This window comes from Camelina sativa, chromosome 3 (genome assembly GCF_030686135.1).
Source record: "Camelina sativa cultivar CO46 ecotype springtype chromosome 3, ASM3068613v1".
In the NCBI taxonomy this organism is placed as follows: Eukaryota; Viridiplantae; Streptophyta; class Magnoliopsida; order Brassicales; family Brassicaceae; genus Camelina; species Camelina sativa.
Genome location: NC_141882.1, coordinates 25012905 through 25025374, shown reverse-complemented (window position 1 = coordinate 25025374; position 12470 = coordinate 25012905). Strand labels below are relative to the sequence as shown.

Sequence of the window (12470 nt, the reverse complement as noted above, 5' to 3'; positions counted from 1 at the left end):
TATCAGGGGAACTACTCATCCCCTCAGGGGAACATATTCTCTTCTCCTCTGCCACTCTCGGAGCCCCCAGCCCCTCGAGCCATCGGTATTCAGGGGAATCACCATCCCCTCAGGAGCAACAATCCTTAACGACTATAAACTTATCCCGACCAAAAGTACCTCCTGTGGTCCGAATATAACATTGCAATGTTACACCTTCCCACTGAACTTCTCATATCAACCAGGATTACCCATCAACCAGAGAAGTATCTGACCCAACTGCATATGAACACCTATCTGCCCCTCTAGGCTCGATACCACTCGAGAAGAATCTTGTACCGGTCATCTACAACTGCTCCATCCTCCTAACAAAAGATGGATAGTTCTCAACATCCGCAACCCTCGGCTGCACCCCGCCTCATACGGTACACTGGAGCCTGCACTGGTACCCCTCTCGGTAACCGCTCCCACAGCACGCCAACAGATCCGCCAAGCGATCATCTCGACACTGGGCTCCACCTGCTGCAACCCCACACTTGGGTTCCCAGCACTCCCGGCACGCTCACCGGCTAACCCCTCTGGTCCCTCCTGATACGCTTGCGATCCTACGACGTACCTCCTCGTGGAACTCTGGACCACACACTCGCTCGACCACGACCACGACAACGCCCATGTCCACAACCAATAACTCAAACACCTTTAACCACTGCACTTCCAAGAGCAGAGGCTAACAAGCAATCTTAACATAACACAAAAACACAAAAACTCACCGTGGAAAAACACTGTAGGCTCAAAGAGGATGTTCTAGGACTCTATGCCACACACAATTGACTAACTCACATAATCAATCAGGACATGCAATCCCAAAAATCAGAACAGAAACCTAGTGAACCCAAACCTAGAACCGTAAGGGCTTTAATACCAAACTGAAACGACCAAACCCATTTTTTTTTAATAATAATAAATAACTATGGCTAGTGGTCCCATATCCACTATCCACATAACCAAAATCACAAACAACAGCGGAAAAACAATACCAATTAAATAACCAACAGAACCAATAATCCAATAACAATCCATAATAGAATAACCAATAACCAATCCTAACCATTTCAATGTCAAACAACAGGGAACCAAAGAACTGGCAACCTAGCAAGTTCTAAAGACCCAACTCTAGCAACCTATCAACGCCAAACAACACTCAATCGAGTTCCTAGAACATCTTCCTCTTCATTGCCTTGATTCCAAGATCACACTTTGCCTTTACCTGCACCACAAACACAAATTGAGATGCATGAGTATTTGATAAATACTCAGTGAGGCAATCCTCCCATCTACTGGGCTATACACATAATGAATCCAATGTTCCAAACAATCAACAAACAAAACACACAAACCAGGAAAATGAACATCGTCTCACTGGAAGGGAGGTGTCGACCGACACCAGCCTAGTGTCGACCGACACTGGCATTGGTGTCGACCAACACTACCCCACAGTGTCGATTGATGCCCATTTTTTGCTGGTGTCGATCGACACTCCACTTGCAACTGCGATCCGCACGAAGCCGAGAGTCGAATCTCGCTTCCCAATCTCCTCCAAATCCCCAATACTCAAAACCCATGCCGGAAACATTATTAGGAACCCGTATAATCCAATCTCCAGCAAGAAAAACACACAAAACAACAACAAACAAGCAAGAAAAAGGAAAACAAGGGCTTAGATTAGCCATGGTCATGCACTCACCTCTTTGCAGGAAGATTCTGAACCACAACAACGAATCCCACCCTCCTAACAAGCCTCTAGCTCCTTCCTAGCCTTTGATCTCTCAAGAAAAGCCAAAAAAACTCACCAATCTCTCTCAAAAGCACAAGAACTCTCTTTTCTCCCTTTTCTCTCAAAAACCACAAAGCGGCAGACAAAATAAACTCCTAAAACCCTTTATGGTCGACAATTCCCTTATATAACCCGGTCCAATGGTTTTTTCTAAACCAAACTGGTTCAAATCGATAATTAAATCAATCTGGTCGAACCAGAAAATAAGTGGTGTCGACCGACACCCCATGAGTGTCTATCGACACCCACCCCCAAAACGCGGAGTTTTGGTTCACGGGCGTTACATGTTTGAATTAATAAAATATCATTAACTTTCTGCTAACACGGATTAAATCTTTATTTTATTATTTGTCAACATTATTAATATTAAAATATTTGACATATAAAATTAATTTGATTTAACTAAAATTGTGTAAAATAATTAAATCATTATAAAAAAATTGACTTAATCATAGCGTATAATTGACTTATTATGTAATTAGATTTTTTATTTTTTATTATAATAATTCAAAATCAAAATAGAATCTCAAAGTGTAAACAAAAAAAACTAAATATAACAACCAAATAGTCATAAAATATATTGTCGGTTAAAAACTAATATAAACATTTAGCCACGTCGAAAAATTTAGTTATTTTTCTATTTGCAAAACAATTAATTTATTACAAACAAATAGAATATAAAATTTAAATAATAATAAAATTATATGCATCCGGTGTATCGCAGATAAAATCAAGTTATTTGTACTATTTGATTAATTTTATTATTATTTAAATTTTATACACTCCCCCTAATATATACCGTACTGATTAAAAAAGGAATCAATATCATCTGACTAAGAAAGGTAAAGGCAACAATACGATGTCTAAGAAAAAGGTAATAATACAAAATCTTAGAAGTTATCTAAAAAAAGATATGCACTTATCAAAAAAAAAAATTTTGTTACAAAAGAGTTTTCGAAGGAAAGGAGATATTTAGGTGTATATATATAACATTAAACCTAACAAAAAAAAATCAACATACACGTCTCTCTTTCTGTGTCAAAAAAATGGGAAACGAAGCATTACTTCCCCAACCCCAACCTCAACCCACCTCTCTATGGACTACACTGAAACGAAAAGGTTATGTGGATGGGTTCTTAATACTATTAGTTTCCTTGCTCCTCATTTCTCTCGTAATCTTTTCTATCTACGAGATAGACAACACAAGATTCGTATGAAGAAAATTATGTGCCGGACATTACAGTGCCATCAATGGATTCCACAGTGCTTAATATGACCGAGACTCGTCTTAGTGTAAAATGGGATTTATTGATTAGGATTCCTCCAGATCTTCCTGGTTTCTATATGTGTCTCGATGGAGATTTTCAGGTTTTCATAATTTACAAAGGTGTAACCATTGCTACTTCATCCATAGAGAGGTTACAATTCTAAAATTTATACACTCTTTTTTATTTTTGTAAATCTATTTAACTTTGTTCATATATTGGATGTTGATGACTATAAAAACTTATGGCCCGTTAGCTAAGTTTTGTTCACATATTATGTTCGATTACTAACATAGGTTAACTCTGTATATAATTAGTTATAGTCTCAGACCGTGGTGGGCTAATCTACTTAAGGTTTCATCGATTGCTTCGGAAGTAGATATGGACGGTGTGATTGTGAAAGATATCATGGAGAGTATTAAGGAAAGAAGTGAAATGCGGTTCGGGTCGAGATTGCATTTTCGGGATTGCAGATATGAGACGACTGGAAAGATGAACTATGCGTGTGATGATGCCATGTTGCGGTTCGAGCCCGGCTCTCATACGACGGCAAGTTTATTTGGCAACCATTCTACAAATGTTGGATATTCCTTGCCTTTTGATATTGATTTAAACATTACTTGATCCAATAATCCATTTAAGTTCAAAATACATTTATGAAACTTAATATATAGAAGTCTGAACACACGCTACCCGAATTCAGTATGAAGGAATCTCAATCGCATAAAATTGATGGTAAAAAAGAAGGCCTCATTCTTTTGAAATATTATAATCTCTCGATTTGACTGTCTATCGAGACTAATGACTTGAAAAGCGACTATCTATTTTATATCGATCGGAAAAATGGAAGTGGACTTGACATGGGTCAATCTTTAATACGAGCATATATATGTACATGGGCTATGAGAGCTTTGTGCGACATGCTTATTGACTTAAGTGTGTGGGCTTTAAAATTTCAAGGCTACATCAGATCTATGCAGGTTCTTACATGATGTAACTTCGGAGATATGATTGTAGAGCCTTCAGAAATGTCACACAAAGAAATCCCTACATGGACCATACTGTCATATTCTTTTCAGTTTAATTGGAAAATAGAAATCACCAAAATACTAACTAAATAACGATAAAAGAAACACTTCAATAGAAGAGCTACTTGAAACCACATAAACTTCAACAACTAACAGCAACACAAATTTGTGGACAAGAACATCTTATTTACACATAATATGTGGACGTGAATTTAAGATTGTTGAAACTCCACGACTAGTGGATAAGAACATGGTAGTAGTTTAGATATTTAATTTAGAACTTCACCAAACCCGACGCAAAATCTAATAGAATGTGAATAAAAGTAACATTTTTGTTGTTTCTGGAATGGATAAAACTGTAACCGTAACTTATTATACTATGGTTTAGGAAAGGTTTGCGTCTGTTATTTATATCATACCGAACCGATTTAGATAACCACTAACTTGAACCGATTTAGGAAAGGTTTGCGTCTGTAGGTATGAGAAGTTTATTCCCACTAACTTCACTAGAACCACTCATTTCTATCTCTATTGTGGCCTATAAAATAGAGAATGCTAGAGAGAGGTTAACACGTAGACACTTGATGACTAGAAAGAACTCTAGAGACTAGAGATCTCTAGCAAAACATTTTCGAGAGAGAAAGCTGGTAAAATTAATCGGAAGGTAGCTTCAACAATTAAAAAGGTGATTAATTTACGTATGTGATCTTTTCCCCTACCTCTGCGTCCATTTCCTAATCAAATCCCAAATAAAATTTCATCGCTAAACCGGGTTAATTAAGGTACGTACTCGGTTTAATGTTTTTTCGCATGTAATTTCTTGGATGAGTTAAACAAACAAACTGGACGAAAGTTAATTAGTTTGAGGGCTAAATCCTGATAGTCACCACCGACCACTTGATTACTGATTAGGTCGATCTCCATGTTGTAGTTGAAGAAGTGTGGTATCAGGTCACTTGAGTAGCATACAAAATGGGAAAAGAAAAAAAAAACAGTATCAACAAAAAGCTATTAACTGAATTGATCCATAATAAAATATTCAACATACATATTTAACAGAATAAAATATTAGGCAATTGTCATAATACCGATAAAATAGGTTTACTCTTTTTTTTTTTTTTTTCACTGAGTATATATTGATTAGAAGATTAGGTGTTACAAACAGGGAATTGGCTTATGGAAAGCCTTCACCTGACCAGGGACTCGAAAACTAGAAAGGATTTTCTAGTCACAGTAGATACATGTCATAGACCATGATCTTTACAAAAAACAAAAAAAATCCTGTCTAAGGGTTAGCGGATTAATCAGAGAATGGATTCTCTCAATGAAAATACAAATATCCTAACCAGGAAGGAAGACCCGCTGCTACATAAGAGTGAAGTCTATTATCTTCAGTTACACTTCTCGCAATGAGAAAAGCTCCTTGATTCTCTGCCCTCGAAGCCCCAACAAAAAACCATTCCCTACTAGGTTTAAACACAATACCAATTGAGAGGAATGGAACCTAAAAGATGGCCACGCTTTTGGCCTGTTAATTGCACTTACCAATACCGAATCCTCCAATGCAAAAAGGACCTTACTGATTTTATAGCTTATCATACTTTCGACTGCCCAAATCGCACTAATGAGAGAAGCCTCCTGTTTGGATTTGATCTTGGAGAAAGGTCTTCTACTGTGAAAGATTACCGTTCCAGAAGCATTCTGTAGAATCCAAGAAGCTCCAACTATCTCAGTTCTTCTTGACCAGGAGACTCCAATACTACATTTCAACCAATCGTCAGATGGAGGATCCCAGAGAATCAAGGTCGTCGATGGGGAGGGTGATACAGTAGGCATACTTGAAGAGAGGGGAAAGGTATCTCCTGAATCTTCCACCCTTTGCACATCAAACCAAACATCAACATCAACTTTGATCTTTTTCACCGTCTCTAACGGAGAGAAACTCTTTCCTTCAAAGAACAATGAATTCCGGTTCTTCCAGATCTTCCATAAGATCCAAGGAAAACTTCTTCTGATATCTATGGGCCACAAAATGTTATCCCTATTGAGTAAGAGGTGGTGAATGTGGGAAAAAACAGAGCCTTCACCGGGATTAAAGTTTGGTATAGAGTAGTCTGAAAGAGCCCATATCTGACGAGCCAAAGAGCAAGAGAAAAGTACATGAGAGATCGATTCTCCTGCCAAGCCAAACGTAGAACAAACCACATCATACTTTAACCACATCAAAATAGGTTTACTCTATATTTCGCATAAGCACACACACAATTAATTTCCATTAAATGATTTACATAGCATGTGGTGATGATGTGGATAGGTGAATCATCCGCATTTGTTTACTATAATAATATCAACATTGAAATTCTAATAAAAATCAATGATTCGACTGTACTTTTTTTTTCTTTATCCTCTAGAGATTTCCTGATGAAGAAAAAAACACCAAAGTCATTGTCAAATTCGACCGTCCATTCGAAGACGTACACGTCTTTGTAGTCAACACCATTCTCACCTAACCTTCCTAGAAAACCACGTAACATTGCATGTGCCTAATTTCTTAAGCAACCCCAATCAATATATAGATAATGACTTGTAAATTTTTCTCATTATATCATTCCTCTTTAAATTTCCCCACTTCCTCTCTTGACACATCTCTCTCTCTCTCTCTCTCTCTCTCTCTCTCTCTCTCTCTCTCTCTCTCTCTCTCTCTCTCTCTCTCTCTCTCTCTCTCTATAAAAACCTTTAGAATCTTGCTTTTAGCGGAGAAACACTGCATGCAGACAATGGGGAATACGAATTCGATGTTTGGACTAAAAAGGTAATAGTTGTTATCATACGAATCTTGTCTCCTACGTTATTTTCTATATAAATACTATTCACAAAGATACGATTATAGATCTTGAAGATAGAGATTTAACTCAAACGTGGAAGAGTAGTTAATGACTTTGAGTTGTTATATCTTATAGGTTTTCAAAAAACAAGCAAAATCCGATTGGTTCGTTTGCCAACAACTCATCTCACGATGGTATTAAAACAATTGAAGCTGTCAAGAGTTGCAGTTTTTCTAGGAAAGCAGATCTTTGCATCCGTATCATCACATGGAACATGAATGGAAAGGTACGTACGTACGTACGCACAAATTAGTTGAATACGTAGCACATATTAATTAGTTGTAAATTATGTTTAAATGTCACTTTATGATGAACACAAAGAGTATTAGATTCAATTACGAATTATAGTTAATTGTTATTCTTTCATGTGAAGGTTTCATATGAGGATTTGGTTGAGCTTCTTGGCAAAGACAGGAAGTTCGATTTGCTTGTCGTTGGCTTACAAGAGGCTCCCAAAGAAAATGTTGCTCAATTTTTGGAGACGGCTACATCTCCAACTCACGTGTAAGCTAGTACTCTACACATTCTTTCAATTTATTGATCCACCAAAAGTTTTCTTTCTTATATTCCTCTGCAATCGTAACATTGGAAAGTTCCATATCGAAATGAATTGCAGGCTTCTAGGGAAGGCAAAATTGCAATCGATCCATCTATATTTGTTTGGGCCAAAGAATTCACACGCATTAGTAAAAGGTACGTATATATTAATTTATCTATCTTCACTAGTTGTATAATTTTAACAATTATATAAATAATTTCATTCTAAACATTTATATCCAACATTTTAGCTTATTTTACCAAAATATCTCTAGAATATCAAATTAATATTGATAAAAAAATGGAGTACGTTTTTTTCTAACCGCAATGGAAGAGTATATAAACATATTCTTTTCACTCAATATAAGTTTTCACTCCCTAAATTTGTATTTTTTGGTATTTTTGACACATAAGAACAGAAAAATAAGTTTTAAATCCTTACAAAACAAGTTGTTAATTCTGTTATATTCTTATATCTATATATATATATATATATATAACTAATTTGGACTTAGGTAAAATTCTGTGTTTAATGCCAAACTTTATATTAAAATTTTATAAGGTCAAATAACATAATCGTGTACGATTCTATTGCAGAATTAAAGGCGGAGAAACATTCAGTAGGAGGATGTGGAGGTTTAATTGGAAGAAACAAAGGAGCCGTGGCGATTCGTTTTAACTATGATGACATCAAAATGGTTTTCATCTCTTGCCATCTCTCTGGTACCTACTTCATTTTTTTTTTAATTCTCTCTCTTTTAAGCTAATTTACAGTTAAATTACAATTAAAAAATATCATTAATAATTACTATTGTAATAAACTAATAATGCAGCTCATGCAAAGAAAGTGGATCAAAGAAATACTGAGTTGAGACACATAGCAAATTCACTATTATCAAGAGACAAAAGGACACGTGACCTTACTGTTTGGCTTGGAGATCTCAATTACAGGATCCAAGATGCCTCTAACCGTCCTGTTCGATCTCTTATCCACAACCATCTTCAATCCGTAAGTCTCTAATTCCATGACATGCAGATGTTATCTTGATACTTAAATTACGGATAGAGACACTGCCATTGGGCTAAATAAAGATAAAAAGAATATATACTCTTCAAGTATTATACATAGACTTAATTAAAGATAATTTTTTAGGTTGCGTAAATATCAGTTTTGATTTAGTACAAAATACTATTACCATTAGATTTTGAAAATAAAATTTTATTTCGTTCTATTTTTAAAAATGTAGGTATTCGGTATGGTTTCATAACCAATTTTAATCCTATTGAATTTTATTACTTTGTGCAGGTTCTTGTGAGTAAAGATCAACTCTTGCAAGAAGCTGAGAGAGGTGAAATATTCAAGGGTTACTCTGAAGGAACTTTAGGGTTTAAACCAACTTACAAATACAATGTAGGAAGCAACGACTATGATACAAGCCATAAGGTCAGGGTTCCAGCTTGGACAGATAGGATCTTATTCAAGATCCAAGATACTGACAATATCCAAGCAACTCTTCACTCTTATGATTCCATAGACCAAATATATAGTTCCGATCATAAACCTGTAAAAGCGGATCTTTGCTTGAAGTGGGTCAACAATTAGTTAATAGATGCATACATGAAGGATTAATTAGAAGATATGCATTATTGCTGTTATGAGAGTAAATAGTTGGAAACATTTTTAATTTTTTTTGTTAGTTATTATATTAATGTTTTCAATGTTAAAAGTTGCAAGTTCACAACTCTATAAAGTTCCAATTGTGAAAGTCTTGAATATGTGTCACAAGTTTCTTAAAGTTTGCTTTCATGAGTGGCAGATAGTTTACTTCAGAATCAAGCCTTGCATTAGCCTTCATGAGCCATACCAAATTCTTGTACACTTATTTCTACTAAACCAATAATTACGTTCCCTTTCTTAGAATTTTATTAATTTTTTTCTTAAATTGGTTTAACTCGTGTATCGTGTTCGTGCTCACTATCTCTTATTTGTACTCCGTTTAGCGTATACGTACTCCCTTTCTCATCTTTTTACACCATGTCTCTTATATACTTCATAATTTCTTCATATTACTACAATTAGAGGTTCACACGTACACTCATATGCACAAGTATTACCTGTTAACCCCTGATATCAAATTTAATTGTATGGCATATTATACGTATTATATTATACGGAGCACGGACACGAAACATGGAGTATGAACAAGAGAAGGGAGTACGAGAGATATGGTGTTTTCACTATCATGTTCACAAGTATTACGTATTAACAAACCTCTACTGGCTACTAAGAGAACGAACACCACCTCAAAAGTACGTACACACTAAAAAAGAGTACAAACAAGAGATATGGGGTACTGACACATTGATTAAAATTTGGAACACATTGACCAAAGTTTGGAACCTTTTGCTCAACTATTATAAAGTTTATAAATAGATAACATTTCAATAGAAAAGGAAAAATAACTTCTGCAAAGCATGTCATCATTTGAAGTTAAAGCTCCCATGAGTAATAGGAAAAAAATAGTGTAATTACTTTCTCTCTTTCATCGGTAAACTAAGCAAACACAAAGAGACCGAGAAAAAACCTAAATCGTTCTCGCGATGTGACTCTAACGAGTTTCATTGCCTCTAGGAGAACTAGTACAGTTAAAATGTTAGTGATAACAAATCTCGTGCTTTTGTGGATAAGAAGGAGACACACCGAAGTGCTTCATTGTAGTATTTTCCCTAAAGGACTATCAGATAGGAGTTTGGAATATTTTCCGACTACAGGTAATCTGGCCGCCTGCATTTTTGACTAACAACACAATTATGATTTTTGTTTCCAAAATAGATCGAACCTGGGTTAGTTTCTTCCACCCTTTTCCAAATTCTCTCTTGCCATTGAACCACAGCTGTACGCATACTATGATTATTTTAACGAATTATTTTTTTTTTTTTAAATTTTTTTAAATGCACATTATTTCCAAAATTTCTATATATCAATCATCAAAATTGAATTTCTATATAAGAATCATTCGGTATTTCAACTGTTTCTCCCCCCGCTCTCCTCTTGAACAAAGAAATAATAGTGAAGAAATCAAAGAAATAAATTTACCCGATTCTTAATGGCAATGAAGAAAGGCCAAAAATTAGCTCATCTAAGAAATATTTTTAACTAATCTTCTTATACAAACTAAAATAGTGAATTCCGTAGCATAGTAGGACATTAAGTAACACATCAATAAGAAAAGAATAAATAAAAGTTCGCCCTAGCCTCCTTCCTCTCTGGCACAACCACCAAGATCTGCTCCCCTGATGGCGCCGAGCCTGATCGACGTTGCTGGGCCTTGGTTTCCTCATCTCAACGGCCTCATTTTCCCCTGTAGTCTACTCGCTTCTAGTCTCGGTTCTATCGGTGGTCTGTTGAGATTTCAGATCTCATCTCCGCCTTTGCGACAGCTTCAATCACCTTTTCCGCCTCCGCATCTGGTTCCTCCCCTCGATGAATCTATCACATCAAGTTACAACCCCCTTGTTCCTGTTCGAGAGATCCATCAGAGTCCCTCTAGGCCCAGTTTTTGTCCATCTTACCGCCCTATTAAGCCGTCAAATTTAACATCTTACCGCTCCATGGATCCAGATCCTCTCACCAAGTGCTTTGCTTGGCTGCAGTTGGACGGAAGTTTTGTTTTGACGCTGGCACCGGTGAACCATTTGACAAAGAAACCTTCCTCTTTGGTGACCTCTGCTTCTCTCTCGATAACTCTTTGGCCCAGGTCGTTTCTCCACTCTCATTCTCAAACCCTGGAAGATAGTTTACGGTGTTTAAACTATAAGTCATCCCTGATCTGGAAACGCCTTAGACTCACTAGCTTTATTTTCATAGCAAGCCCAAATCGGTTAATGTCTATGTATCCTGCTTGGTCAAGACAAGTTACACTCGGTAGCAGATCTCTAGATATTTCGATTGTGTTTGAATCTTCTTTGTGTCAAGGCCAACTAAAGAGCTTGGTTTGGAAGTTTGCAATGCTGCTAGTTGATAATGTTTTTGCCTTGCCAATCGGTTTACCGCTAATTCTTGCTCTCCCTGATCTTTTAGATTCAAGCAATAGCTCCACTGCTCCAGTGTCAACTTGTAACTAGGTCTAGTCTGAACTCCACTCTTCCCCTTTCTAGTCAATGGTTGTTTAGATTAAGGATACTGCTAGTCCGAAGACTTCTAGGGAACCTTAACCATCATTTGTTCCTAATTTGGCCCAAGAGTTTTTTAAGAACCATGTTGCTTGAATCTCTTAAGGATAACCCCTAGAAGGAGATAAGTTGTTGAAGATTGGCATTATGATCCCACCTCTACGGAGTAGGGGTTACCTCTGCTTCATCAACCTCTTCCTTTTCCCTCGCCTACTGAATATGGTGTCCAACTGGTTTTGCATCAAATTCTTGAAGTCCCCTCAGTAAGCCTGAAGAGTAGCGGCATTATGACTTCTGCTCAAAGTAGCAGTGGTTACCGCAACCCCCTCAAGCTGCCCTCACCCAAACACCGAATCACATCCACCTTTGCAGTGGTCGATTTGCAGAGCAACACCAACCTTTCTCCTTTCCTTGGCAAAGCTCTTACGAGAGTCTTAGCTTTGGCTGTTCCCTCGCCACTTAGTCTTTGTTTCAAGATAATGGCCATCCTCTCTTCCCTTGACCTGCTCTCGGAAGATGCATCGATATGCCTTGATCTCATAGGTTCCAGAATGCTGTCAAGCCTTTGGTCCATAGCTCTTAAGCTCCTTATATATGTTGCCCCTATCTATCTTTATTGCTTTGATGTATTAATTTCTGGGAAGCCCTTATCCTTTAAACTAGCCTATCTCCCTTGTATGTTACTCTTTTATTAATGAATGATAACATCTGTTTGTCCAAAAAAAAAAGTAGGACATTAAGTAGCATGTCTTCTAAAATATACAATTCA

The 12470-nt window shown here is 36.7% G+C and overlaps 3 protein-coding genes across 7 annotated transcripts; 2 read left to right on the top strand and 1 right to left on the bottom strand.

Annotated features, from left to right (window-relative positions):
• Nucleotides 1–3064: 3064 nt before the first annotated feature.
• LOC109130723 (uncharacterized) lies at nucleotides 3065–3702 on the top strand. The gene is made up of 2 exons (XM_087507387.1): nucleotides 3065–3231; nucleotides 3375–3702. Exons 1-2 carry the CDS (start codon nucleotides 3065–3067, stop codon nucleotides 3700–3702), a joined length of 495 nt encoding a protein of 164 aa, XP_087363513.1.
• A 738-nt stretch (nucleotides 3703–4440) lies between these two features.
• LOC104777678 (type IV inositol polyphosphate 5-phosphatase 11) lies at nucleotides 4441–9294 on the top strand. Of its 5 annotated transcripts, none has more exons than XM_010501973.3 (8): nucleotides 4597–4888; nucleotides 6847–6918; nucleotides 7067–7217; nucleotides 7365–7495; nucleotides 7608–7684; nucleotides 8126–8251; nucleotides 8362–8537; nucleotides 8835–9294. In XM_010501973.3, the coding sequence occupies exons 2-8, from the start codon at nucleotides 6875–6877 to the stop codon at nucleotides 9129–9131; spliced, it is 1002 nt and encodes a 333-aa protein (XP_010500275.1). In that variant the 5' UTR covers nucleotides 4597–4888; nucleotides 6847–6874; the 3' UTR covers nucleotides 9132–9294. The 5 variants fall into 5 exon arrangements, with proteins under 5 accessions (XP_087362890.1, XP_010500275.1, XP_019099416.1 ...); XM_019243871.2 differs by having other exon boundaries at nucleotides 4621–4791; XM_019243870.2 differs by having other exon boundaries at nucleotides 4667–4888; nucleotides 6861–6918.
• LOC147947669 (uncharacterized) lies at nucleotides 4561–6329 on the bottom strand. Its single transcript, XM_087507386.1, has 2 exons — nucleotides 5652–6329; nucleotides 4561–4644 (listed from the first exon to the last, which is right to left on the bottom strand). Exons 1-2 carry the CDS (start codon nucleotides 6327–6329, stop codon nucleotides 4561–4563), a joined length of 762 nt encoding a protein of 253 aa, XP_087363512.1.
• Nucleotides 9295–12470: the final 3176 nt, after the last annotated feature.

Excerpts from the sequence above, each read along its gene's own strand:
- LOC109130723 (XM_087507387.1), top strand. The coding sequence starts at position 3,065 with ATGGATTCCACAGTGCTTAATATGACCGAGACTCGTCTTAGTGTAAAA. Across the intron at positions 3,232-3,374 it reads GCTACTTCATCCATAGAGAG|GTTAACTCTGTATATAATTA; the intron begins GTTACAATTCTA and ends TTACTAACATAG.
- LOC147947669 (XM_087507386.1), bottom strand. The coding sequence starts at position 6,329 with ATGTGGTTAAAGTATGATGTGGTTTGTTCTACGTTTGGCTTGGCAGGA. Across the intron at positions 4,645-5,651 it reads CATTGGAGGATTCGGTATTG|GCCACAATAGAGATAGAAAT; the intron begins GTAAGTGCAATT and ends TCTATTTTATAG.
- LOC104777678 (XM_087506764.1), top strand. The coding sequence starts at position 6,686 with ATGACTTGTAAATTTTTCTCATTATATCATTCCTCTTTAAATTTCCCC. Across the intron at positions 7,218-7,364 it reads CATGGAACATGAATGGAAAG|GTTTCATATGAGGATTTGGT; the intron begins GTACGTACGTAC and ends TTTCATGTGAAG. Across the intron at positions 8,538-8,834 it reads TCCACAACCATCTTCAATCC|GTTCTTGTGAGTAAAGATCA; the intron begins GTAAGTCTCTAA and ends TACTTTGTGCAG.